Source organism: Bombus fervidus, chromosome 10, assembly GCF_041682495.2.
Source record: "Bombus fervidus isolate BK054 chromosome 10, iyBomFerv1, whole genome shotgun sequence".
Classification (NCBI taxonomy): domain Eukaryota; kingdom Metazoa; phylum Arthropoda; class Insecta; order Hymenoptera; family Apidae; genus Bombus; species Bombus fervidus.
The window spans coordinates 3,175,907-3,202,566 of record NC_091526.1 but is presented as its reverse complement, the minus strand read 5'-3'; the positions used below and the strand labels follow the sequence as shown (position 1 = coordinate 3,202,566).

The 26,660-nt window shown below is 32.5% G+C and overlaps 1 protein-coding gene across 3 annotated transcripts in view; it reads right to left on the bottom strand.

Annotated features, from left to right (window-relative positions):
• Nucleotides 1-1,169: 1,169 nt before the first annotated feature.
• Shn (zinc finger protein schnurri) overlaps nucleotides 1,170-26,660 on the bottom strand; it is a 67,636-nt gene continuing 42,145 nt past the window's right edge. The window contains exons 2-8 of one of the 3 annotated variants that reach the window (XM_072012007.1): nucleotides 23,752-24,278; nucleotides 21,256-23,455; nucleotides 20,468-20,588; nucleotides 14,106-15,350; nucleotides 12,803-12,995; nucleotides 9,847-10,095; nucleotides 1,170-8,317 (exon numbers count right to left, since the gene is read on the bottom strand). In XM_072012007.1, coding sequence (XP_071868108.1) covers nucleotides 8,183-8,317; nucleotides 9,847-10,095; nucleotides 12,803-12,995; nucleotides 14,106-15,350; nucleotides 20,468-20,588; nucleotides 21,256-23,455; nucleotides 23,752-24,278 — 4,670 coding nt within the window. In that variant the 3' untranslated portion in view covers nucleotides 1,170-8,182. Of the gene's footprint in view, nucleotides 8,318-9,846; nucleotides 10,096-12,535; nucleotides 12,682-12,802; nucleotides 12,996-14,105; nucleotides 15,351-20,467; nucleotides 20,589-21,255; nucleotides 23,456-23,751; nucleotides 24,279-26,660 lie in introns of those variants that run through there. The other 2 variants (XM_072012008.1, XM_072012009.1) reach the window with 2 other exon arrangements.

The following is a 26,660-nucleotide window of genomic DNA, read 5'->3' as shown; positions in this document are numbered from 1 at the left end:
TTAATCCAGGATCCACCAAATCCCAACAACCCAGGAAAACCATCGTAGCTTCCATCATCGTCTTCCAATAGTCATAATTGTCCTTATTGAGGATGGGGTTCATGTCATGTCCACATCGCTCATCTTCTCCTGGTCAACCATGGCGTGATCTCTTCTCAGATAATTACAGAAAACAAAAAACTCAACAAATAAATACCTTCACTGTCGCAGTTTACTGCCCTGGGTCCATAACCTGTTATTAAATAGGTTTTGGAGTTTGGTATTTATTGATTCACTCAGATTTAGTTTTTACGTTCTGTATTTCACCACCATTTACAGACATGTGATAATTAACACGTGGTCGACACCTAAGTCAAAGGAGCGTCGTTAGAAGTCGTACCAACTTAGCATGTAGGAACTAGTGATCATACCAACCTAATATTTCCTCAACAGATATTTATTTCTGTTGCTACGTGAGAAGACATTAGTAAGGTATAAAATGCTCGTCTTGCTCCACGATAACCTTCAATGAGATTAATTTGTATTTGTCACTAGTAATTTGTGATTTTTTATTGGGTATGACAGAAGTTATAATTTATTATTTTGTAATTGGAAGAGATACACAAGACTGATAGGTAGATTAATACAAGCATTCAAAGAGTCCGGACATATTGTTTCTCAAAGCTTTCTTTGGTAATATTAATATTAATTTTATTCTTGTAAAGTTCAGTTTGTTGTTCTATTTATCGGTAATTTAAAACATCTACATAGTTTAAATACAAGTCTATTGATTTTATATTACATTTTGTTATTATTATGGGCACCCGAATTCGTTTCAAAATCCTTTTTTCTCAACATACGTGGCCGCAACAATGTAAATGCAAAGTAAACTAAATTTCATATAAATGTAAATCATTGAAATATTAATCTTTATGTAAAGGTTAAACAACTTTTAATAAAATAATATACACACACAGTTATTGCAAACTGAATATTTATTCCCATCCCACATCATCCATAAAACTGTACTTTTATATTTGTGATACCTTAAAAAATTATATTGATATTGATCCAAAAATGTATATGTATTTCACGGTTTTTGATAAACTTTAAATGAGCTTTAATTCTTGCATTCCATTTACCAAAATTTTGTAAATTGTGTATCCATGCAGAATATGTAATATAAAGCATTTTATGCAATATATGTTTTTATTTACAATAAATAAATTACATTTTTTTATCAGTAGGTCAACAGAGTCACAGAATCAGGAAGAAAACTGACGGCGACACTAGCAAAATGTTGGCATTCTTACATTTCATAAAAGCTGATGTTATATGTTTGTACATATATGTATATCTTATGAAGTCTTAATGCAGCCCCATTGCATTATGATATTCATCAACAGAAGCTTGATCAACTTTGATTAAAATTTATTTTCACTAACAAATTTTTTACACTTTAAGTATATTATAATTGTAGGAACTAATTACAAGAGTGTACGATGAATGTTTTCACATGAGTACAATTTAGCTAGATTATGTACTGGAAAAAAATATTTATAAAATATTAGTTTGCCAACTGTTTGCAAGTGTTTGCAACTGTCAACACCCATTATAAAATTTCAATCATTTGTAAAAAGACAGATTGTGTCAGAAATTCTTTAAATAAAGTGATGGATAATAAATTTTGGAAGAATTTCCTTGTAAAACACAATTTGGTCAAAAATAATCCACAAATTGTAGGTTTGATCCTGCTTGTTCTTCATTTTTCAATATCATCATTTTTTAATACTGAGTTTGGAAGGAGCCAAGCCAACTTCTTACAGGAGTTATACATATAGTAACAGTATACAGATCAAAGTATGTTATCACTTATAACACTTCTTTCTAGGGTTTTACTAAACTAAAAAGTGTTATTAAGCAGAATATTACGCAGAATCAATTTATTCTTTAGTATATAGATTAGTAAATTTTACAACTATTATTTTTAAAGAAAGGGAAACTACAATTATTATGAAAGTTTTAGCATTTATAGTAAGCTTCTTATGTAACAGTAACGTTACTTGCTTGTTAATGATACAAAAATTGGAAGATTTTTAGAACTTTTTCATTATTAGAAGATATTAAGACCTTCCTCCAAAACGTTTTCTTGAAATTACATTCCCTTTAGAATTGATGATAAGTAATTGCATTAATATAAAGCAATATATTACTCTGATCCTTTCACCTGGAATATATATTATTTTTCGGAAAACATAGTTTTAAGACAATAATATGATAGCGTGCGTGCATGTTGAAACAAATCAGTTAATTTCTGTTGTAATATTCTGATATAATAACCTTAACGATATACTAGTTATTATAAGTGATAAATGCCTTGTGCATGTTAAAGAATATTGCATGTACTAAGTACTTTAAAATTCTTTGTTTGTTGTATGCTATACTCCATATCCTACATTGTTTTAAAGTAACATTTACATCAATTTTTTCACGTAATAAGTATTTAATTAAACCCGTTATCAAACTTGAATTTCTCACATATAAAATTCATAAAAATTTTTTGTTTGCATATTAACAAAAAATAGATTTACATAAATATATATATATATAAATTATCTAAAAATATTTTCAAATAACACTAGAAAAAATATGTTGTTGAACATATTTATAATGTTCTTTCCGAATAGAATACTTATCTTACATCAAATTTTTTCGTTTAGTGCAGCATATAAATGATAAAAAGTATAGATATTTACGATTCCCTAAGTCTAAATTAATGGATTTGATATGTAAAAGACTTTTTCTTGTTTAAAATACTCCATATTTTTACAAAAAACAATTATTTCGAAAATATATTGACAATAATATTTTGAAAGAACTATCTTAGTAATCACATGTGAGATAGTTTAGAGATAAATATTACATTGTATGAAATTTGGCTTCAGCTGCATTCCAAAATATGTTTTCTCCGTGAAATCTTCCTTCTAATATTGTTTTATCAAATATTATTTTCAATGCAAAAGTTATTTTTTGTTTATCATATTATTTCTTCCAAAATATAAACATTGTTGGCTTGGCATTGTGGACATACATACATGCACGCTTTAGAAATTCATACATGATTTAGTCGGTTTTCATTAGAATGGATATACACCAAATGCTATATTGATCTATGCTACATTGATATTGTTTGGCGACATTTCAAATGGACCTCAATGTACATGATTGTGCGGTCATTCGTCTCCTATTGTCTCAAGCACACATAGGTACAAATTGTGATAATCGATATCTGATTATGCAGTAGGAAAGACAAGTCGTGCTTGAGTGAAATGTTAATAAAAACTGGGCTCTGCATATTATGTTAATAGTTATAAGATAGAATAGCTATCGCTCGTGGAAGGTATGTTACTTTTTAAATATCTTATGCAAAATCAGAAAATCGGTTACCCAGAGTTCAATAATGATGATCTAGCCTGCAACATTTCATTAAATTGAATCAAACTTATTAAAATATGCATATTAATTTTACTAGCTATTAAACAGAGTTAGAAATTACACAAATCATTATCATATCAATAATTGTTACAATTTCAACATTCATATATGTAGTCTTTATATTTAAATTTATTGAATTGACAATTCAAATATCTTTACTTAAGTGTATGTCTGTGTATAATTTCCTTTAAAGTTCAAATTAATCTTTTATTTTTTATTTTAAGTGTTCTATTGTACTATTCAATTTATCATTTTAAACTTTAGTTCTTACGATGTAAACATAAGCTGAAAAAATTTACTTTTTGTTTATACTGATACATGTATATTATTCGCTTAGCATTATATGAATATTTAACAAGAATTTTAATAGAAATATATGTCTGCAACTATGAAAATTTAATAAAATCAATAAATATATTTTTGTTACAAATAATTAATGGTAATAAAAAACGATTTCAAATAAAAGCTTGGAACATAATTATGATGATAAATATGTATTTATAAGAAAAGTTAAAATGTTTTACCTAACTCTGTTTTAAAGGTACAGAATATTTATAAATCTCAGAAATAATAGAAGGATAAAAGACATCTATAAATGAAGATCATTGAAATTATAATTTGCGGGTAATCCGAATAACTGATTCTGTTCCCAATTATAAGTTTCTTACAATTACATACAGTGAAGACTATAATAGGATTTCATTATATTATACATAAATATATACAAACACATCTCTTATATCAACAATAATTCTCATAATTGATCATACTAATATCATATAAATATATGTATATGTGTATATATATATGATTTATCTATCAATAATTAGATATAATATTAATTTTTAATATTAGAATACTCTTCAATGTTGAACGCAACAGTTGCACTTTACATACAGAATCACATACCAGTCCATTGCACCTCATGCTGATACAATACTACTGTATATAAATATTATATCTTTCACTAGATAAGAACTATACTTTTACAGGTTTACTCACCATCACTAGTCGAAGGAAACTTTATAGAGATTTAAACCAGAATTTCTAACTTATGTTTTGGTTTTAAGATATAATAATTAAGAAGGATAACTTTTTAGTAATAAATTACTACTATTTTTACGAATGACGTAAATTATAATTTTCTACTTTAAAATAAATAGGAGTTTTTCAGTCTGGGCTCTTATTATTAGTGGTGTTATGTGATCCATACAAGTATACAAAATGAGCACTATATATGATGATATTCTATTTATTTGAGTTTCTTATTATAGTTAACATTTACTTTCAAACACTTATTAAACACATAATAAAGAGTGAAATATATATTATATTGTAAATTATGTCACATTAAGAATTCTGTAAAAAATATACGAAGAAAAAATTATAAATTGATGTTGTCTCAGAGATTGTAGTGTACAATCAGAATTGTATCATATTATTGTTTAGAAATATGTCATGTTTTTAGGATACGTTAGAATTAAAAAGCAAAATGAAAGCAGGAGTTTTGTACATATAAAATAAATCAGAAATATTTCGTACGTACATAAGTAATCTTACAACATAAACTGAAAGAATAAATATAATATGTAAATAAAAATGAATAAATTTTTGTTTCTATATAGATGCATGTCATTTGTTTTATACGTATCTAACACAGTTATATAGAAATATGCTAAAATAATGTACTAAATTATTCAATTGATAAGTGAATATAAAGCTCAAAGAAAGAAGACAAATAAACAAACAAGGCTTCATAAAATAATGAATTTATCAATGTTTGAATCAATAAAAGGAAATAGTGTTAAGAGATCTCATACTATGAGATACACATTTAGCAAATTTCAAAATTGTTAATGTTATGGTTTAAATAATTCGGCTCAACTATTTTTCATTCTATAAACTTCGTAACAAATAATGAAAATAGCTTTTCCCCATATTTAAAACTATTTCAGAAGAAAAGTTCATAGAGGTTAAAATATGTTCGTAAAAAACTTAAATAAAAGTTTTGAATAAGAAATGTTTAATCAAAATTACGTTTTAAAGTTAATTCTTCTTTCATCTGCATTGTATTATTCTGATTCGATTTTAGATGTAATCATAATATATAATATTCGTGTTGTTATATAAATATTGTAAGTAATACCAAATATGTTCTTCAGTTTTTTAAAAATATGAGTGACAATGAAAAAGCTGTTATGTGAACCATTATAAGAATATAAACAACGCTCACTAAACATAGGTTTGCATTTCTTATTATCATTGAGTTAGAATATCCGCTTTACACTGTAATTGTATCTTCATGTATGTACCAAAATTTTAAAACAGAATTTTAATGATTTATCTATTATGCCATCGGAGAAAAGATTTTTCTAATCATAGAATTAAACGATATATTGAAATTATAATATTATAAGTATCTATATAAATATTTGGCACATTATTATTTTACTTGTACTCGTCACCCATTGGGAATTTTTTATCTGCTTTATAATAAGTGCACTTATTTTAATATAAATTTAAATTATATATATACAATACTTTATCTAAATTTAGTTTTCTGACATGAAATATTACATGTAGAAGTTTGTAACTATTAATATGCCAGTATATATCAATAAAAAATATAGTAATATCATAGTATGATAGTAATGCAGTCCAAATTTTTTTATAATGTTTAGTTGCATAGTTTTTATTTCTGAAAAAGAAAAGGAATCAAATCAATTTAATGTTTCTTTCATTTTTGGGAATGGCATTTAGATAAACCATTATACCTTCAATAACTTTTCAGTACATTTTGTATGACACATTGGATTATAAATCTGTACAATATATTTACTGTTATATTATGTACATACACGTATAACTATGTTAAATACAGATGACTTGGTTATTTGTGTACGCTTAAAAAATTATTTTTAAAAGACTGAAGCAAAATAAAATGATTAATGCTATCTGTTTAAAATGGAAATACTACATTTTAATTTAAATCTATAAAGAAAAATTGTATAGTTCTACACACATATTTCATACAAATGTACAGAAAATTTCTTGTCCACTGACCAGTAGATATTATTTATTTTAATTTTTTTACTTATTACGACAAATAATACGAAAAGCAAACTCTAATGAGGAAAGTATATAATATTCGATTAGAAAGGATTTTCTTATTGATAGTTGGACAGATAATTAAAAATACACATATTGTTATTTTAGGAAATAGTATCGATAAAAATTTTTAAAACATAAAAAAATCACTCTTTTGATGATGTGATTGGCTACACAGCAAATTTTGTTTATTAGAGTATCAAAAATAACAAAATTGTATTGTTAAGTATTCAATATTTTTGCTTTTAATTTCCGAAGTCAATTAATTTTTAACGTGCATTTAACTGCTTTCTATTGCAAGGTATGCGTCTATTATACAGAGTGAGACAGTAGTATAACTGAAACTGAAAGAATAAGGAATATGTTACGAAAAAATAAAAGAGACACAATTGATTTTAGAAATTGCTTGAATACACGAATAATTAATCCTTCTACAGTTTCTGTTTGATATACGTGTATACGTATGTGCATGTGCAAAAATCACGAGCTTGAATGTCTGGCAATATTGGTAAAAAAAGAAAGAAAGAAAAAAAAAAGAAAAAGAAAGAGAAAACCCCGGATTTGTACAAAAATTCCAATTATATTACCAAACTACATCATTGTGTATCGTCAGTGATCGGAAGTCTTTGATTGAAATCTAAATAGTCGAGAAAATTATGTCATTTAAAGCAATTAGCAACGAAATAGGATAATAACTAACCCCAATCTATGTCCGATGAATTCCCAAAATAAATTTTCCTGAAAACGAAGTCTCGGATTAGAAATTTCATAGCAGGTTTTTTATTTATCCTTTCCCATATAACTCTCTCTTTTATCTTTGTACTATAGTACCATTCTGTTTGTACTCTGTATACTTCGACGCATTAAATAAATACACATTAAATAAATCAGTTTCATTATAATAGTAATTCTTTTCGATAATTTTTTGCTGTACATTACCATATTGTAGAATTTATTTTTAATGTAATTAAATCGCTTTTTTTGGCATCTTGGAAGAAGATTGCTGCAATGTTTCATCACAATAACAAACGCCATTAACTTGATTAATGAAAATCTCTTTTGAAAAATTTCCTTCGAAAGGTGATGGTATTTTGTTATTACAGCTATATTTTATCTGTTACGGCAACGAATTCTTTGAAATTTCACCGCAGATTGTCTATAGTTCGCTGCATTATTTTGGCACTACATACGTGTCTTCGATTGTTTGTCTATTATGATTGTGATCTGTCTTGACTACGAGTTCGTCTGTAATTCATATCTGAGTATTCTCTTTCTCTCTACACTTGTGCATGTTCAGGCCCCTATCCCCTTGGGTATTTGTACTAGAATCTGATTTGATATTATGTTCAACAAAGCAATGTAACTCGATCTTATAATTCGTTCATAGTAAACACTGTGCAAACTTGGCACTTATATGATTGTATATCTTCGTCCGGCTTTGTATCCTCTATGGAAAACGTAGGTTAATTCTGCCTTTCTTCCGCGCTGTTCTCGTGCTTCTGTCGATTAAACTAAGAATTCCCAAGGTGGACACCGGACTTTGGATTTTTGTTTGCAATTGGCACATGATACGATCGATACATATTCGCGGTTGTCACTTTCACGCATGCTGTAGAATAGGCTCACCCTCGTCGGACGAAGTCTCGCCACCGCTGATCACTTGACTTGGAATTGTTTCAGACTCCCATTGACCTATTTTTGTAGGATCTTTTTCACAAAGTCTTTGAGCCAGCATCTGTTGAAATAGAGTAGTGTCAATTTTAGAGATAATTAACTATTTGTTGCTCGCGACTTTGTTCAGGTAGAACGCGGGCAATTGATATTCTTTTTATTTATTTTTTGATATTATAGTGCCTTTACATAAGTTATATTTTTAGTTTTATTAAAATTAAAAAGGTTAATTGTATTAATTCTAGGAACTTTAAAATCTGGGCAAACCGACATATAATTGCTCGTGAGCAAAAGCTTTCTTGCCCTAAATCTATATCCGCATACCTACATTAATATTACAAAAAGTCCAAAAATATTTATTTGGCTTGAGGTAGAGGTGTTTCGGGATAATTGTGACTATCTTTTACGTGTTTTATTTACGAGACGAAGCTAAGGGCCAATTCTGATTCCGTAACGAAAACTGTTAGAAAGCAACTCCTATTTTTAAATATTCGCGGCCGCTAGAGAAGTGAGCGCACGGTCGAGCAATCGATATAATTCGATCTCAATGGCATCTTCGGTGCAACGCAAAGCGATTTCATAGCATCGCATCGTCATCTCGTCAACCCATCAAGCAACTGTGCGATTCCAGATTCAATGGCATTTGTCATAGAACGAAATCGAATAACGGTGCGGTGCAAATCAAGTTTAATCCGGCATATTTATTCATTTAGTAATTTACGGACACTAACCTTATGTTACAAAAAAAGAAACGAAAGTACAATATCTGATTAAGAGTTAAAGACTGTAATGCTGATCGTCTGAGTTTATAGAAAGGAACAGAATAGAGGTCGACTCAATCGATGGAAATGCATATTCATATATTTACATAGTTGCATATTCTGGTGACGGAATCGCCAAATCTAAGATCACTCGTGAAGAAATGGACGCGGAAGATCAGAGTATTGCATAAGGAATGTGAACAAGTATCGAAATTACTAAGCTGAACTAACGAAGGACTGTGAACGAGGTTATTAATGACTTTATATAAAAGAAGAATGTTAGCGTATTCTTCATTATATAGAGTATGGGATCGTAGTTGTGATGACGACTGTGAATTGGACAACAAGTGCGCATGATGCAAATCGCAGGAATTTGCGCAGTGTCGCATTTATGCTCACTACTCGGTTCCCCGAGGAGTACGCATAATAAAATGTAGCCTGTGTCCATCCGGTGAAAATGTACTTTCCAACGGTTAAAGAATTGTGTAAATCGGTTGAACAGTTTCAGAGATACCTCGTATGCACACAAAGAGACCCTCTCTCTTTATAATATTAATGTAGATAATCATTTCAAGTTATTGCATGTTTAGATGAAATGAAATTAAAGTCCTTTATCGTTTATTTTGTCTATATACTCTAACGCATTCCATATTTTCCTAACATATTTTTTATATGTACAATATGGATAATTTCATAATTATACTATGTTTTTTTTTTTTTTTTTTTTTTTTTTAGCGAAATACAAATTTTTACGAATCTTGTTACTGTATTAAATAAAATATTACATATAAATATGAAATTTTGGAGAATTTTTTAACGTATCTGAACTTACCTGAAGACTAGAAAGACTATTATCACAGTCGGTAGTATCAATATCATTCAAATTGACACCAGATCTTTCCATCTCAGCGTACGTTCCGAAGGGTAATTTTCCTAAACATTCTAATTTCATAATGTGCATTTTGCTACGCAAATGCTTCGCCAAGTGACCATGTATTCTGAATGCTATTTTGCAGTCTGTACATTTAAATGGCCTTGGATTGCTGGTGGTCGCTGCACCGAACGTGGAAGTCATACTAACCTGTAATCAAACAAATTTGAAAATTCAGTTCACGCCTAAAGTATCGAAAAATATGCATGCATATCGCATTTAAACACGAGTGAAAATTTCAACGATTTGATAAACTCTGGAATTAGGAAAATTTCATTCTATCTTTTATCCTATCCAATCTCCGATAAATTCAGTTCACTTTGATCGTATACAACATTTTTGCTTCTACGACTTTAATCACCTTTAAACGTTACCGTAAAATTTCGTTTCTTTCAGTCATATTCCATTACTATGATAATACAATAATTAACTTTGTTCGATTAAAATATTGGATACATTATGCAAATGTAAAGAATGAATAACGAATCGTACTATATTACCATTCAGTCGAACGATTGAAGTCAATATAAGGTACGCTCCTGAAGTTAATATCGAATTATAAGGGAATAATTTTTAAATTTGTCTGGAAATTTAACTGAAAAAAAATATATAAATAAAACGTGTTCTTCTTATTTATATCACATGATCACGTCAATTCATTTTATAGAAAAACAGGTGCGACATACAGATGAAGTTCTATGCGCACGATATATTTCAATATAAATATCGATGCTTCAAATTTCTAGTAATAGAATAATGAAAGAGCAGAAAAGCAAGAACAATCATAATCAACACATCCGGGATTCTAATGTTAGTGGCTGTTAGAAGTTTGTATGATTTTCCAAGCATGATAATTTTAAGAATAAACACCTAGGAACAATAATTATTTTAATTTAAAAATATTTACTCTGAATGAGGGACAACTGTGCATTTCCTCTAGCGAAAGTTATACCGCGTCTAACGCAATTAGTCGTATATGTTTGTTTTACGACTCTCAACTTGACTTGAAATCAAACCAAATTCAGAAAACCTAAAAAGTTTCTAACGTAGTCAGAAATAACATCATGACGGAAGATTCGGAACAAAAAATTATTCAAGATATTTATATAAATTAATAATGAAACAAACAGTAAGAATAATAAAGATTATTAATTTATATTTTAATTTCTTTTTAGTATAGTGATTAGTTTAGTATAGTAAATATATACAATTTAGTATAGTAAATAGGAATATAATAATTTATCAGAAAATGGATTAGTATGATTTTTTGTTAGGAAAACAACAGTTTTATTTGATCAAAATTATTAATGTTGAATACTTGTAGGATGAAAAGATGAAACGACAATTGCAATTATATTTGAAGAATATTTCATAAATGTATGAAAATAGTTGAAAATTGTTTTTATTAAAGCGTTTCGAACCACGCTAATTTATGATTATGATATGCTATGCGTCGAAGATACGTCATATAATGCGTCTTTGAATACGTTCTAAAAAAATGTTATTGTATTATAAATAGAAAGATATGCATTTGAAACAAATCACCTTAAAATTTCCTTCATTACTGCAGAAAAACTGCGTAGGAATCTCTGTAGAAACAATTTTTGTATAGCTTTATTGATTTACTAAATATTTAATCATTCTGATTGTAAGTTAACTCACACGTGCATGTGCACGTATCTTCACAGAGAATAGTAAATAATTCACCCCTTAACCGCAAGATTTTATTTGTCTTTAATTTTATAAAATAAATTTATTTCGTTATGAGTAGATTTATAAACGATTTATAAATCAGTCCAATATAGTACACTTGTAAATTCAATTCATTACAACACGAAAAAATATAACGAATAGAAACTTTATTTCAGGCTACGTTGCTGTACGAGGATTGTTTGAGGAAAGTATTCAACCATTCTGAATATGTATATCTTGAGAGCAGATTGTGTGAGTTTGATGTAACTAAACAACCATCTGAAACGAATGTCACTATATGTATGTGAACAGCCATTCTTAGCGAGGCCACTCAATATTCAATTGGTAACGAAACATCGCTGAGTGAGTTTATGTTTTGTGTGTCTGTTGCTACATTTACAATGACTAAGCGACTAAGTTTTACCTTTCAAATATCAGTTTCAACAAACAAAAGTTTGCACAAATGATAAAACACTATATCATCTAATTACGTCTGTTAATCCTTTTATGTCGCAGATTTGGCACTTTGTCATTTATAATCAACAGTCAAAAATTGTAAAACTTACTTGCTTAAATGCACATTGTCAATTGGATAACTACAGTAGAATTTACATATACACTGGAAGATTTGTTTCAAATAGTCGTTAAGTTATATCAATTTCATTCGGTTTCGAAATATTTAAAATGACTGGATATTTTTGAAATAATTCTTGCAACCAAGTATATTATAACGTAATTATAACGTAATTATAACGTAATAAATATATGATATATGTAAATACTTGTGAGGGAGTTTTCAGTCGTAAGATTTAGGTTTCTTCCGTTTATTTTTGTTATTAAAAAATTTCTTATAAAGTAATAATTAAATAAATGAACATTTACAATTTGAATCACATTTAACTGCTTCAATGGTAATATTTGTTTGTATCTCCTAGGAAAACCATACCAGCTGTTAACGACGTTCTATAAATCTACCGGTAGATAATCCCCGCATAACGCGTTCCTTTTAACGCGGGACGTGCCCTTACGTTATACAGGGATCCACTGTAATTACATTAACAATTAAAAGCCGAAAATCAAGTAATGACTCGATTAACTCGAGATCATTAGACAGTTTATTATCGTAAATGAAATATGTAATATTTAAATATAAAAAGTTGATTACCTTATTGTGATGAGAAACAGATCTTTCGTGCTTTGTCAAATGACCCTTGGTTCGAAAAGAAACCGCGCAACTTTCGCATCTAAATGGTCTCTCGAAGTAATGAATGTTGATATGCAACCGTAACTGACTAGGTTTGCTGAACACCTTGTTACAAATTCCACAGACGCTTCTCCCATCTTCAGTCACACTGTAACTACATTCAGTAGACTCAGTTCTTTCAACGAAAACTGCTTTAGCATCGAATGTGGCAAAGGATTATCAACAAATCGATCATTTTATAATTGTACCACTTTCCTACAATCTTAAATTTCTATAAATTCTCACATTTTCCAAGCTGTATATAAACTGTTATATTATTCTCTTTTATATCTATTAATCGAGTGTAGGCAAATGGAGCTAATTCCTTATTTGGATTATCAATATATATTCTGCGGATAATAACTCTTTTTACAATGTATCGTTATAATTGTATTAAAAATGGATGAAAAACGAGGAATATCTGATAGTTTTATTAAACCTTACATATGTATTTTATTTTTCATTTATTTATCGTACTTCCCATGTTATGTACGGAAACTTTATGCGTTTTGTTACTATTGATGTAATGCAAACATACAGTATCCAGAAATAGTGCAAGTAAAAAGAATGGCGATATTCCTTATTTTGTGCTTGATATTCTATGTTTGTAACTTATACGTCAAATGGAACTTTGGAACTCTTTGCGATCTTGTTTGACAGGCCTGTCAATCCCTTATCATGGGCAAACGTAGTAGTATCAAATGCGCTTGTCTTAATAGAACGAATTAATCCCATTTTATTCATGACTACCTTGGTGTACCAAAAATTCCGAGTAAAAGAGAATTCGACTAAATTCATTATCCTATACTAACCGTATTTTAAGTAAAAAGAATCATATTACAATAACTTTTAATAAAACTTGAGATTTCTTTGCCTTTCAGTATTTATATTGTACAATGATAAAATTAGGTTAATTTCTTAACAATTCCTTATTAGAAAAAGAAAGATGATTTGCAGCGTGAGTGTTAATTATTCCTAAATCTGACATCGTTGAATAATCAATAATCACAACCGTTTATTTCTGACTAAATGACTTAATTTTCCATTTCATTTCAATTAGTCACTAGTGGTCTTTATCGTGTAAAAATACAAAACAGAAGTTAAGAAATACTTGAAAATTAAGTAATTGAAATGATCGTGGGTCATCAAATGATGTCAGTTAAAGTTAAGGAACTCGTGAAGTGTTTACCACTCAATTAAAACTAACGTGAGAAATATCGCTCACCTGACATAATTAGGTGCAGGTCCATTCGAGGGCTGCAAGAACTCAGCTTGTGGTTTAGGGATTGCAGCGTTAGGCGAGGGCGATCTAAAACCGGGTCCCCCGACAACCATTTTCCGCGCAACCGTATGTTTCATGCTATCTGCTATTTCTTTTTCTCTGTGAATCGATTCGATATCGAACGACCGTCGATCTATGACGATATTGTTCTGATAAATTTTCTCTCTGATTTCCATCTTGATATCTTCAGTGGTATGCTTCGATACGTGCTTAATCCTTGAATCTATCATAGTCATTTGTATCTTGCTAGGATCGTTGTAAGTCGTTACTGGACTAGTCTCTAATTCAGCGTTTCTTGATTTCGGAGATGATTGTTCCGTGTAAATGTCCCTCTCTCTCAGTTGCTTTTCCATCTTCGTATTTCCTACTCGGTATTGTTGTTTAATTTTACTATCCATAACGTGTCGTTCAGTAAGATATGCTTGCAACATATGCCCCTCGGCATCCGGTTTCCACTCTCTTCCTTGTATCGGTAGTCTTTCCATCGTTTGAACGATCGTTTGTAACAGTACCGGTTCCGAAACGGGAGTTAAAATATCTGCTGGCTTGGCTCTTTGCGGTATGGAAGAGGGCAATGGTTGTAGGGCTGGTTTCGTCGTGAGATCCATAGGCTGTGCCAAAGTATTTCGCGAGTCGGTATCGACTCCGTTCACCTCGATGTCGGAACTTTCTTTTTTCGATGATTGAATCACGGTCGTCCTCGATTCTTCCGGAGCGGTTCGACTCGAGGGGAAATAGTATCGATGGGACAATTCGTTTCGAACGAGAGTAGTTTCTTGCGTGGTGACGGTTTGGCTGCTCAAGCAGACGTTGTTGCTTATCGCGGTAGATGATACGTTCGCGGACCTGGAGGTCGTTGGGAAAGTTAGAGTGTAAGGGTAAGTTGTCGGTCTTCCAGACGGTAGAAGCCCTGGAAATCTGTTTGTATTACGTTGCGACAGACTTAGCAAACTCTGTGCAGCTTCTTGTTCCTCGCTTCCGGATTCTTCACTCTCCTCTCCATCGCTTTCTTCCTCTTCTTCCGAGGATTCCTCGGTATTTCCACCTGCAGCCAACCGGGCGATAGCATCTTTATCGATATTTTCATCACAGACCGTCGTAGGCACCGGAACAACGCCGAGCTCGACGCACTTCTTGTAATGAGCTTTCGACTTCATATGTTTCGTCAGGTTGCCTTTGGTTTTAAAGCTGCGCATGAAAGAAGAAGAAATATTTGTAAATATTTATAACATATAATTCTATAATTTATAATATACGGAATGATGCGCGCAACTAAAACCACTACTACTACTAATACTGCAAATAAAAACTTGAGCGTGTTGATTCGTCAGGAAGTATACGACACATTATCGGATTTTTCCTATCACTTGCATTTATTGAAATTCCCATGTCACCTTCAACCTTTCTTAAATGAAATTCAAATTTTTCTTTATAACGAAAATTATGAATAACATTAAAAAAAGAATAACAATATGTATTAAAGTGACTATTAAACGACTATTAAAGAAATTCTACTAATTAACGCGCTAAAGTTTAAGTGAATACTTGACTCGTACATGTAAATGTATCTTTCATTATAAATAAGAACTTATCTTCTATCTGAAAAATCAAACATGACTAAAATGTCGAAAAACAAAAGTGATAGAAGAAAATCGAATAGCTCGCTATTAATCCATGTAGCATACATACGAAAAATTTTTCGATAAACTCATTATTTTCAAAGTTATCCAAGTGGTTCTAATTAAATGTCTCGCTTTAAATAATATTTGGAACTATTCTAGTATAAATATCGATTTTTTAAAAATAGTATTTCGAGCATATAAAATAACATTTCATTTGAAACTACGATTTTGTTACAAAACTTCAAATTAAAATTTCCTGAAATAACAAAGTTATACCGTTCCAAGTCAGCCATGTATATTCGTATACACGTATGAACCGTAGTTAATATTTACGAGTGTTTTCTCAGAATATCATTTTATGAAATAGTGTCACAGAAATTATAAAAAGTGGTAAGCCGGTTCAATTTAAATTTTGCACAATTATTTCATATAGAATCATGTAGCGACTATCCTCAAATTTTTCTACAATTTTTATTTAGTATTATATATATATGCGAAAGAAATACGTATTTTAAAAAAGATAATTAAGAATTGCGAGGGCAACCTGCGATTTTTTACAAGAAATAAATATTTAAAAAAAGAAAGAGTAGATTAAATCTAATATCTCTGCGTTATTATTAAATGTTAGGCATAAGTATGCTATCTCAAAAGATAAAAAGTTTACTTTAAAATCATTTGCTTTCTTCGGAAAGCATGTCGAAAATAGTTGTAGTTCATGATTTTAAGACCTCAGTTCGTTTGACATTGTGCAATAACAGCTTTCGCATCGTAATCCTCATTATCGTTTATATGCTATACACACATGCAGAAATATTAGAATTAATAAAGCAGATCAAAACAGAAGGGAGCGTTACTTGTTGTATGCCACATAATTGAATACTGCATATTTAAAAAATAGAGCTATGTTTTATTCTAAGAAATCGCGATTCTTTCAAACAGTTTTAGTTTTTTCTACTATTTTGTATTTAAACATAGAAATTAGTAAATAAAAAACATATTTCGCAAAATATTTGGAATTTTTGAACATGCTTATATTGCCACGAGATACTGCCAACAGATATTCATCAGTAGCGCGAAAATTCAATATGAATAAAATGTGTATGCATTTCTAATAGATTTTCAATAAAAGTTTTCAAATAATTAATTCTCTTTGGCAATAAATTGTAATTCCTATGTCAATGTAATAATTTTAGTAAAAGCCCGTATGCAGTTTATGTTATTTTTTCGAATTTCTTAACGACGTTAACATGATTATCTGTTTAAGTTTTATCTCGCAAGGTTCATAACTTAATATATACAACATAACTTATATGTAGATAAATATATGTAACAAATATAAAAGAGATAATGAAAAATAATGGAAAGATATAACATATTACTAATAAATATTACTATTATTCTTCCTCGTCCCATTTCTGTGTGTGTGTGTGTGTGTGTGTGTGTGTGTGTGTGTGTTGTTATCTTTTGTGTATAATGTTTGTGCTATACGGTATCATGATGTAAATTAAGCAGGTTTCCTTTCCTCCTTCCTTCATGAATATTAACGTCTGAATATGTATATCGTTTGTTACATGTATTTATTTTATCCGCATGTATAGGGTGATTCATAAAAGTATACCTATACTTTCGGAAGTGAATCTACACTAAAATAACATATATAGCTCCTACGTGCCTTAGTTTTCGAGTTAGAGATGATTGAAGAAAATATTCAAAATCCACCTCGAGCCTCGACACATGTTTCGGAATCAAACATATCCTAATCAAACATGTTCGCATTATGATATGATAATTTATTATCTCTTTTCTATTGAATCCCGTTTCCTCAACAAACAACATGAAACAGCAAAGCAGGATTTTCAGAATATTGTCTTGGGAACAATTCGCAAAATGATTCTTCGCAAAATGAAGACGTATTCTACTGTGTATAGTCCAATGTCAAGCCGTACAGAAACGTGTACCGCGGTAGTTTCTTTAATTATCTGTACCTCGAAAACTGTGATACATACGACAAACATACAAGATTCTAAACTTAAACAGATGTGTTAAACAGACGCTAGACTGCGAGGGCGTAATCTATAGGCAAGAGGACGAAAGAAATGTTATATAAAGTTCGTCAATAAACGATTTGTTGCAGAATTATAAAGAAATGGATGAAATAAATAACGCTGCACGCAGTTTATTGAAACTGAGCAATATCCTTCTGATGAAATATTCATTGATGAGTTTGTATCCGAGGACAAGAACAACATTTTGAAATGAGAAAATAAAAGTACTCGACAATCGTTTTTGTTATATTGCATATGATATTTTTCAACTATTGACGACATAGAATTGTTAACACGTGATACAGTCAATTTCTGTGCGGTGCAATGTGTCGTTATCTATTGCAATTTTTTTTTATAGCTCTGTAACAAAGTACTTATTGACAAACTTGCGTACAACGTTTCCTTCTTTCTTTTGCCTGTAAATTAAGTCCTTACTGTTTGGCCATTTAAGTTTGTGGCAGCCTACAGGCATAAAACATACATTTATATGATATTTTTTTTATTTATTTTAACGTGTAGATTCATCCCCTGAAGTATAGACACGCATTTATGAATCATGTCTATTCTTGGATGTGCACTTGCAAGGAAGGTACGAACGTTTACGCTGTATAATTGATATTGTCTTGCGAATGCTTGGTGTACAACCTTTACTACAGTATTGTTTCTGTCTGTATAATCTTTTTCGGCAAGTAATCTGCTGCTATCTATGTTCTATTGTTTTTGCAGTGGTAACAATTGTTTGCATGCGTTATGTCAATGGTCCCTTTTATTATGTATTGTATTTCCTGCGGTTTCTCGTATTTTCATGCATTGTAATGACTGTCATGACAGTATTTCTTTTGTTTTTACGAAGAATTATCTTAAACCATTTTATGAACCACTTATATAGAAGTACAGTGGATCCAGTACAACGCGTTCCCTTCTATAACTTGGATTCGTCTAACGTCACACTCATAGTCCATATACAGGGTGTCCCACATTTTAATGTACAATATTTAATTGTTCTGTAAGGAAAGTTCGGTGTGCTCTGTAACTAAGGACAAGACTAAAATGTCGTGTAGCAAAAAGATCGCATATGCTTCATTAAGTTATAAGAAACTTACAACGAAAATGTAAAATGCGACGAATGAACGTTAATATTCTTTTTCTCGGTTTAACAGAGGATAAGGCAATATATATTCATATATAATATTCATGGTAAGTGTTGATATATGGCACATACATGAGGGAGTATTTTGTACATGTAGGTATGTTTATTGCTTTCGTGTATGGATTTACTATACAACGAAAATAGCACGCTATTTCATTTTAGTTTCGTCCTGGCTTGTGAAATAAGAGTTGAGGGCCAAAGTTGCACGTGGAAAAGTTAAACAAAACAAATCAATATCAACTTTGTACTATCAAAAAAATGTTTGAACAAAAGTTGTTGGTTTGTTTCAAAGGAAGCATTATTATTGCCAATTATTTTTCTGTAGATCGAGTAGTAGGGATTTTTCAGGGTTAACTCCATTTTTGTAAATCGAACCATGTACATTTTGATACATTAATCGAACCATTTCAGCATTCCCTTTAAAAGGTATTGACCTATCTATGCTGAAAAATCACTAATTTAGCAGATATTTTAATTTGAATTTGTCAAATTTAACATACGAAATACAAAGACAAGGTAAACGCAAGAATACAGTTTCGTGTCTTTTCTTGGTTCCAAACATCCTGTATATTATATAGCTTCACGTGTCATACTTTTATTAAAACTTCTTAAGGAAACATTTATGAACTTTTTACTATGTGACATTTTAGTCTTGCTTTTAGCTATACAACACATTAGCAATATCTATACACCAAACTACGGGTACCCTGTGTAATGCATACATATATACATGTGGTTGGTATAAATAACGCATGTTATCGTGTACAGCGCATATAACGTTGTTTCCTATAACGCGGAACGGTGTTCCTCCGCGTTAAACGGTGGCCCACCGTACTTGTCTATATTTGGATCTTATATAATATCGTGGCGTTTGTCGTTTAAGTACTGCCTTTTTACTCTTTTATCTTTCTCGTGTCTTATCACGCGCATGCGTTTCTGTGTACATGTTCTTGTACATTTTTTTTCTTTTAGACTCAGCAGTATATTTGTATCAAATCAGCCCGATTAAACAAGTTTCTGTTGTGCGTGATATTGTGAAAGTAGTTTTATATCTATTCAGGTAGCTATGTAGCTTTACGATTCTTTCGTAGCCATATCTTTCCTCAATAGTGTTTGGCATTGACTGCTCGATGGTAATATTTCTCTTTTCTCTTTTTTTTTCTATTACATTTTGATAAAATTGTCTGTAATTTCTATTGAATTATACGTTTTGTATTTCTTTTCCATTTTATCTTTTATACTTTATTATTATTATTATTATTATTATTGTTATTGTTATTGTTATTATTATCGTTATTGTTGTTGTTGTTGTTGTTGTTGTTGTTGTTGTTGTTGTTGTTGTTGTTGTTGTTGTTGTTGTTGTTGTTATTATTATTATTATCATTATATATGAAATAAAGAATCGTTTGAATTTTGCAATGTATTGAAGTAAACAAATGTAGATATTGAAGGAAATAAAAGAAAGAAGATTCGTTAAAAACGACTTACCTAAAAGCGCAATGTTTACACGTGTACGGCCTTACGTCCGTGTGCGTTCTGATATGTTTCTTTAACATGGATGGCTTTTTACAACGAATGCCGCATTCCTCGCAAACGTATCGGCCTCGACCTTACATAATAAAGAAATAAGTTGAAACCATTAACCAGCACATAATATGCTATTTACGAAAAAGATATATGTCTCAATAGACGCACACATAAATGCAAATATTAGTTGTGTTGTCATATACCTATACCTTTAACGTGACAATATATATGAGAATACAGGCTGGAGCGGAAATCGTAGTACTTTTTTCTATTACTCGTTAGAGTCATATTACGCATAGTGACTACAAAAAGTATTTGTACACCATTGAATTTATGCATTAATTATATATTATATTACACAGTAATTAACCAGATCCGACTGTAACACATTTCACATCATTTGGTAGTACCTTCGTATGATTATAAAAGCTTGACAGTATGTAAATGGAATGTAAAACCTAATAAAAAGACACTGCATTGGAAAATATGGTACGTACAAATACTTTCCGTACCCTCTGTCTGTAGATATAAACATATCTGACTGAAACTTACTAACTGACTTATTGCATATTGGAAAGAAATTCGCATATTCGTTTTTTCATACGTTCCAATTTCTCTGAATATCAAACGTAAACAAATAAGTGAAAATGTTGAAAGTACAAAGAGAGACAGGTGTTGGATTGCGCATAAAGTCAGTACTGAAGCCGAAGGCAAGGCAGCGTGTGTAAAAACATGCTATATATGTTTACCTCTGCCCCTGACATATGTATAGTCCTCGTTGCTTTCAAATCCTCCGTCGAATATCTTAACCCTTTTCGCTTTTTCTTGCATATCGCTATCCAAACCGCTATCGGAACTAGTTGGGGTGGTCGGTCTTTCCGAGGAATGCGTCAAAATGTCCTCCTGTTTTTTCCAGGCGGTCGTATAATTAAGCGGCCTGTGCCTCGAATCATAATGCGCCATATCAACGTCAGATGGTACTTCTTTGCATATCTTCCAATTCGAGTACATAGATAAGCCGTGTTGCTGTGTCACATACATCGGCTGTGGTCTATTCAGAGTGCAGTAAAATACTCTGGTCGAACATTTCAGACCAAGATATGTATACGCGTGACCGTTCAAATAAAGCTGCCCGTAGGACTTCTTCGGCCGAGGGGTTTCTGGGCTTATGAGCGGAAGCGTGTTTGCCGTAGGAGTGATACCATGATGCTTCTTGGGCGTGAACGTGCCTGGCTTTAGTGGCAACGAAGTCGGCCTCAAGAACTTGAGGCGAAGTCTCGTCGAGGTCTCGTTAACACTAGGAACTTTTGGACTCGTTAACCCAATCTTCAAGACGTCGTTGCCAGGAGTTTTGAAGCCGAGCTTGGGGTCCTTTGCCGGGCTGGCGAGATCCAATGGCTGGCCTATCATCGAGACGTGTCCATTGGACATCGGCTCTGGAATTCCAGCTATTGGCGTTTGTATCTTGATGGCGTTGGTATTTGTACTTGGCGGTTGTATTTTTACCGGACTGGCGAGATCTAAGGGTTGAGGGACTATGTGGAGGCCAGGCAATCCTGGTATCACCTTGTATCCGGATTCATCGGTGGCTAAACTCGTGGATATGTCTATGGCTGGCGTCAGGGTGTGTGGTCCAGGCATGCCAGGAACATAAGGTATAACTTTACCACCGTGAAGGATATTCGTGATTCCCGGTTGAGGCAAAGTCAGCGGGTTATAGGCAGTGATACTGGTCAGAGGATTTAAGTTCGGCTCTAAATAACTGTAGCACGACATGTTGGGTGCTATATTCGAGGTTGATATGTTCGGTATGATCGGCGCCAACATTTTCGGAGTGTTGGGCAAAGATATGGAGGAACTAGGCGTGCTGACCGCCGTACGCGGCGGTTTGTGTACCATCGTGCCTCCCGAGTGAAGACCCGATCTAACTACGATCGAAGCGGTCTCCGAAGTGACGCACTTGCTGCTCACGATCTGCTCACTCGTAGGAGAGTTGGTTTGTCGCGGCTCGATTCTCATCGTCTTCGTTTCACCGGTATTGTCCAATATCCTGACTTCCCCGCCGAACATTTGCAACGAGTTTGGTCGTGGATACTTGCTTAGCTCCTCGAGAGATCGTAACGTGGTTGGTACGGGGTCTGATCTCTGTTTCTTCATGGGTGGAGCGTACGCGTCGACGAGCCTCGTATTGCCCAACAGAGGCCCGGGAGAGGGAAGGGGTTGCAAGGTGCTGTAATATTCGGAAGACTTGGAATCAAAATCCGACTCTCTTTTCTCCATTTCCAACTGATAATCTCTTCGAGGACTCACGTTGCCTTTGCAGTAGTACTTACGATGAACATCTAGATTATCGATACTTGAGTAAGGAATATTGCAGGAAGGGCAGAAATAGCTCTCGTATTCCGTCGTTGCCTCTTGACTCGAGTTTTGATTTTTCAGTAGGAGATCCTTGATTATCGAACTTTCCGGACCGTTCGGATAATCTTTGTTTTCTTGCACAAAGCTCTCACTGTAACATCGTTTTCTCGAAGATTCCTCCGCGGATGAGAGATTCAACGGCTGATCGGTAGACTGTTTCGTTTCCACGAGGCTTTGCTGTCTTTGAATCAGTTTGTGCAGTCGCGGATCTACCGCATCGACGATCGCTTGGTTGTCCGTAATAATTTTATCAATATGCTCCTGTACTTGTTCCGGGTTTGGTTTTGGCGTGGTGGTAGCGGCTGTCGAGGAAGAACTGTTCGTGGAAGAAATGGAGGAAAGGGAAGACGTTTCGATATCGTTGTTAACACACTGGAGGGCCGTGTGAAATTTTGGCTTGTAAATTTTCCCCGTTTTAATCGTTTTTACACTAACTGAAGTCGTTGTGGGCGTCGATGACGGAGGGGGTGGTGGTGTACCGGTTCCGTTGCTCGCACTGTCGGACAAGCTTATGTCCGAGTCCTCTGATACCTGTGAAATGATCGAATGTTTTTACGTCACATATTTTCGTCACAAAGCTGCATCCACAATCTTAAATACGCGCTAATGTCAAGCTCTTTCAAACTCTGTAAGAAAATACAGCTAATCGTTCCGTTAGCTTTCAAATGAAACGGGATACGTATGTTTACGTATTTTGATGACTTTGTATCGCGTTAAGCCTGACAATTGTAACAGCTCGCGTCATATTATAACGTATATTGTATCTATGTCGATTCGAAAATCCTGTATGTGAGGCAGTGTGAGGAAGAGTGAAATAGGAAACGTACCTTGCTGGCATCACCACCCTCCATCTTAAGGGCATGAGCACGGGATCTGCAGTGCTTGTAGAGATTTGACTTGGTCTTGAACGCGAATCCGCAAGGAACGCAAGGATACGGTCTCTCGTTGGTGTGAGCTCGGATGTGTTTTTGCAGGACGCTCGGTTTCGCGCACGACAGCCTGCAATAAGGACACACGTAGCCGTTTTTCCTCGATTCGGTCGGTTCTCCGTCCGCGGGTTCCGCAGAGATCTCGATCTTGATCGGATCTTTCGGCGACTCTCTGGAGTCCTTGGCCGACTCCTTCCTTTTAGTTGTCTCTGGAGAACCGTTGCTGACCACGGCGTCCTCCTTGGGCTCCACTTGCGGCGTAACCTCGGTCGTCGCCATCTTCTTGAACTTCTTGTGCAAGTATTTCGGCTCGCCATCGTTATTGTTATTGTTATTGTTGTTGTTGTTGTTGTTGTTGTTATTGGTGTTGTTATTGTTGTTGTTGTTTGCTAACTGTGGGTCTGTCATCGCCACAGTGTGAGTCTCTGCAGAGAGGAAAATAAAAATTCGGTAAGAAAATTGATTTGGTGTTTCGCTCGAAACATGTTGTCAATTACGAATAAAATTTGCCTTCTCTCATCAAAGTATTCATTTCGAATGTTTTGCGCACATATACATACAATAATAGCCATTGAAATTAGAAATGACGGGAAAATATGAAATATTGTTAGAAACTTAACCGAACCGCGTGAGGCACGCAAACGCGGGAAAAAAAATATATCGTTTGTTTGGGTCCGATACTCCATCGTGATTCAGCTAGATTGTTCCGAGAATCGTCTTACGAGGAACATTACAATGAATCACGTGTTATGAGTAGAGTAATAGTTTATGATCGCGAAGAGCAGGAGATTCCGGGAAACATGTAAGAAAAGATTTACTAAGATATTCTAGAAACAACAGTGCTGTGCATACAGTTACTCAAGATGGATAAATTTTTTATTTTTTCCTTTGTCGTCCTCTATACGTGATTGAATAATATTTACACGTGGAATTTTATCTTTTATTATTTGATGAAAAGTAAAATTGTCTCGGCGAGGACAGTTTGAAAAACTTTATTTTACATAGAAATCGAGTAAATTATTTTCAAATAATCTTTTATTTCAACTGACGCTTTCAAGCAAGATTATAAATACTGTGTTTCTACATAAATTTCTTACTTTGATTATCAGCTTTTTTAATAGATAACATTCGGAAAAAGCCAATGTATATTTTATTTATAACGAAAATAAAATCTAACAATTAATTAATATCTTTTCAAAGATAAGTCAAGCAATTAAGTAGAACCGCTTCGGCGGTGGATTCTGCACATGAAAACAATAAAAAACTGTTTGCATTGACATATGTTCAATAGCAATTTGACCTTGTTTTCGAGGTATAGCGAGTTTCTTTTGTAACAAATTGTATCCGCGCATCTTTACGTTTCAATAATCTGACATTTACAACTAGTGCACCAATGATTTGTACGTGAGGTACTTAACTATTTCTTTAACTGCACCTTTCCATACAATTGTTGCAACACAAAGCTCGTTATAACTGGAATACAACGTCAAATAGAGTATATGTTTATGAGGATTTTTCTTATTATTCCCACGTACAGAATTCAGCGTCTAAGCGGTTCCTCGTTGCTACGAGACACTCTGCATAAGCAAGAACGCGGTGAAATAATCGAATGAATATTCTTATCATGCTTCCAGTGCATGACGTTACACTCTTGTTTGTTTCGTCGTTGTATCTACGACATATTTTAATGAGTTGTAATGTAATGTTACTGAGAAATAGTAAATTATGTCCACGCTTCACGTTTCACAACTTCCTATATGATTTTCAAGCTTGGGCATGACTTAAATAAAATACTTGAAAATTCTATAACATCATTTTACTTGGCTCGCTCGTAATTAGTTTAACATAATTATATATGTATTAGTCTATTTGAACAAAAAAATGTTTTTCTCGGAATTACTTCATTGAAATGAAACAATTTTTCACATTACTTTTTATTTGTGCAACCATTTCTGGAAGTAAATGATACTTTTCTATTACGTCAATTGCTTCGGAAATATGAATATACAGAGTCACGTATTTCATGATAAATTTCAGTAGGAGCAACTGCGTGAGCAAATTCGTTACTTTTTACGTTATATATATATACATATAACATATAATATATAATTCTGCTTTATTGTTTATGACTCAGACATGCGAAAAGTGTGAAAAGATCCAAATTAATAGTAAAATTTGCTAAAAGAACAGAATTACTTGATTTATTTGATCTTGTCATAAAATAAAGTTACTTTTCGCGTAAAATTATTTTTAAAATAGACCTTGAAGATCAGTGGAAATCCGAGTCGTTTATTACAAGTTGTGACGTTTTATTTTCGTAATGTTCTAAATATTGTCGATTACCCATCGAAATGTTGTCCGAAGTGCCGTTTTAAATGGTTCGTGCAAAAGCTGCACACGAACACGTTTGGCGTGTAATTATCAGGTCGCTTAATATTCAAGGCCTGAAAGGTCATTCTTGTGGAGTTATACGGCAGTTACGTTACGAAAGCGGAAGAAGCCAAGTTCAATAGTTCAGAGCGTCGTTTATGCGCGAATAAGACTTTCCTTCGATTGGATTTCCATCTATAATGAAATTCGTTGAATGACGTTTTTGTTCGCCAGTAAAAGACGATCAGAAATTATTCATAGCGAGCAGAAGCCGTTCAAATTTTTTAATCACCCAAATTGTTATCCTAATTTGTTCAGCACTGTAAATATTTTCGACGTTAAATATTTTCGATCGTTTAATATCTACGTCTAATATCCTTACCGACTAAAGGCACAAATTCTTTGCTGCTTAATGTAATTAGTAATTACGCAGAAAT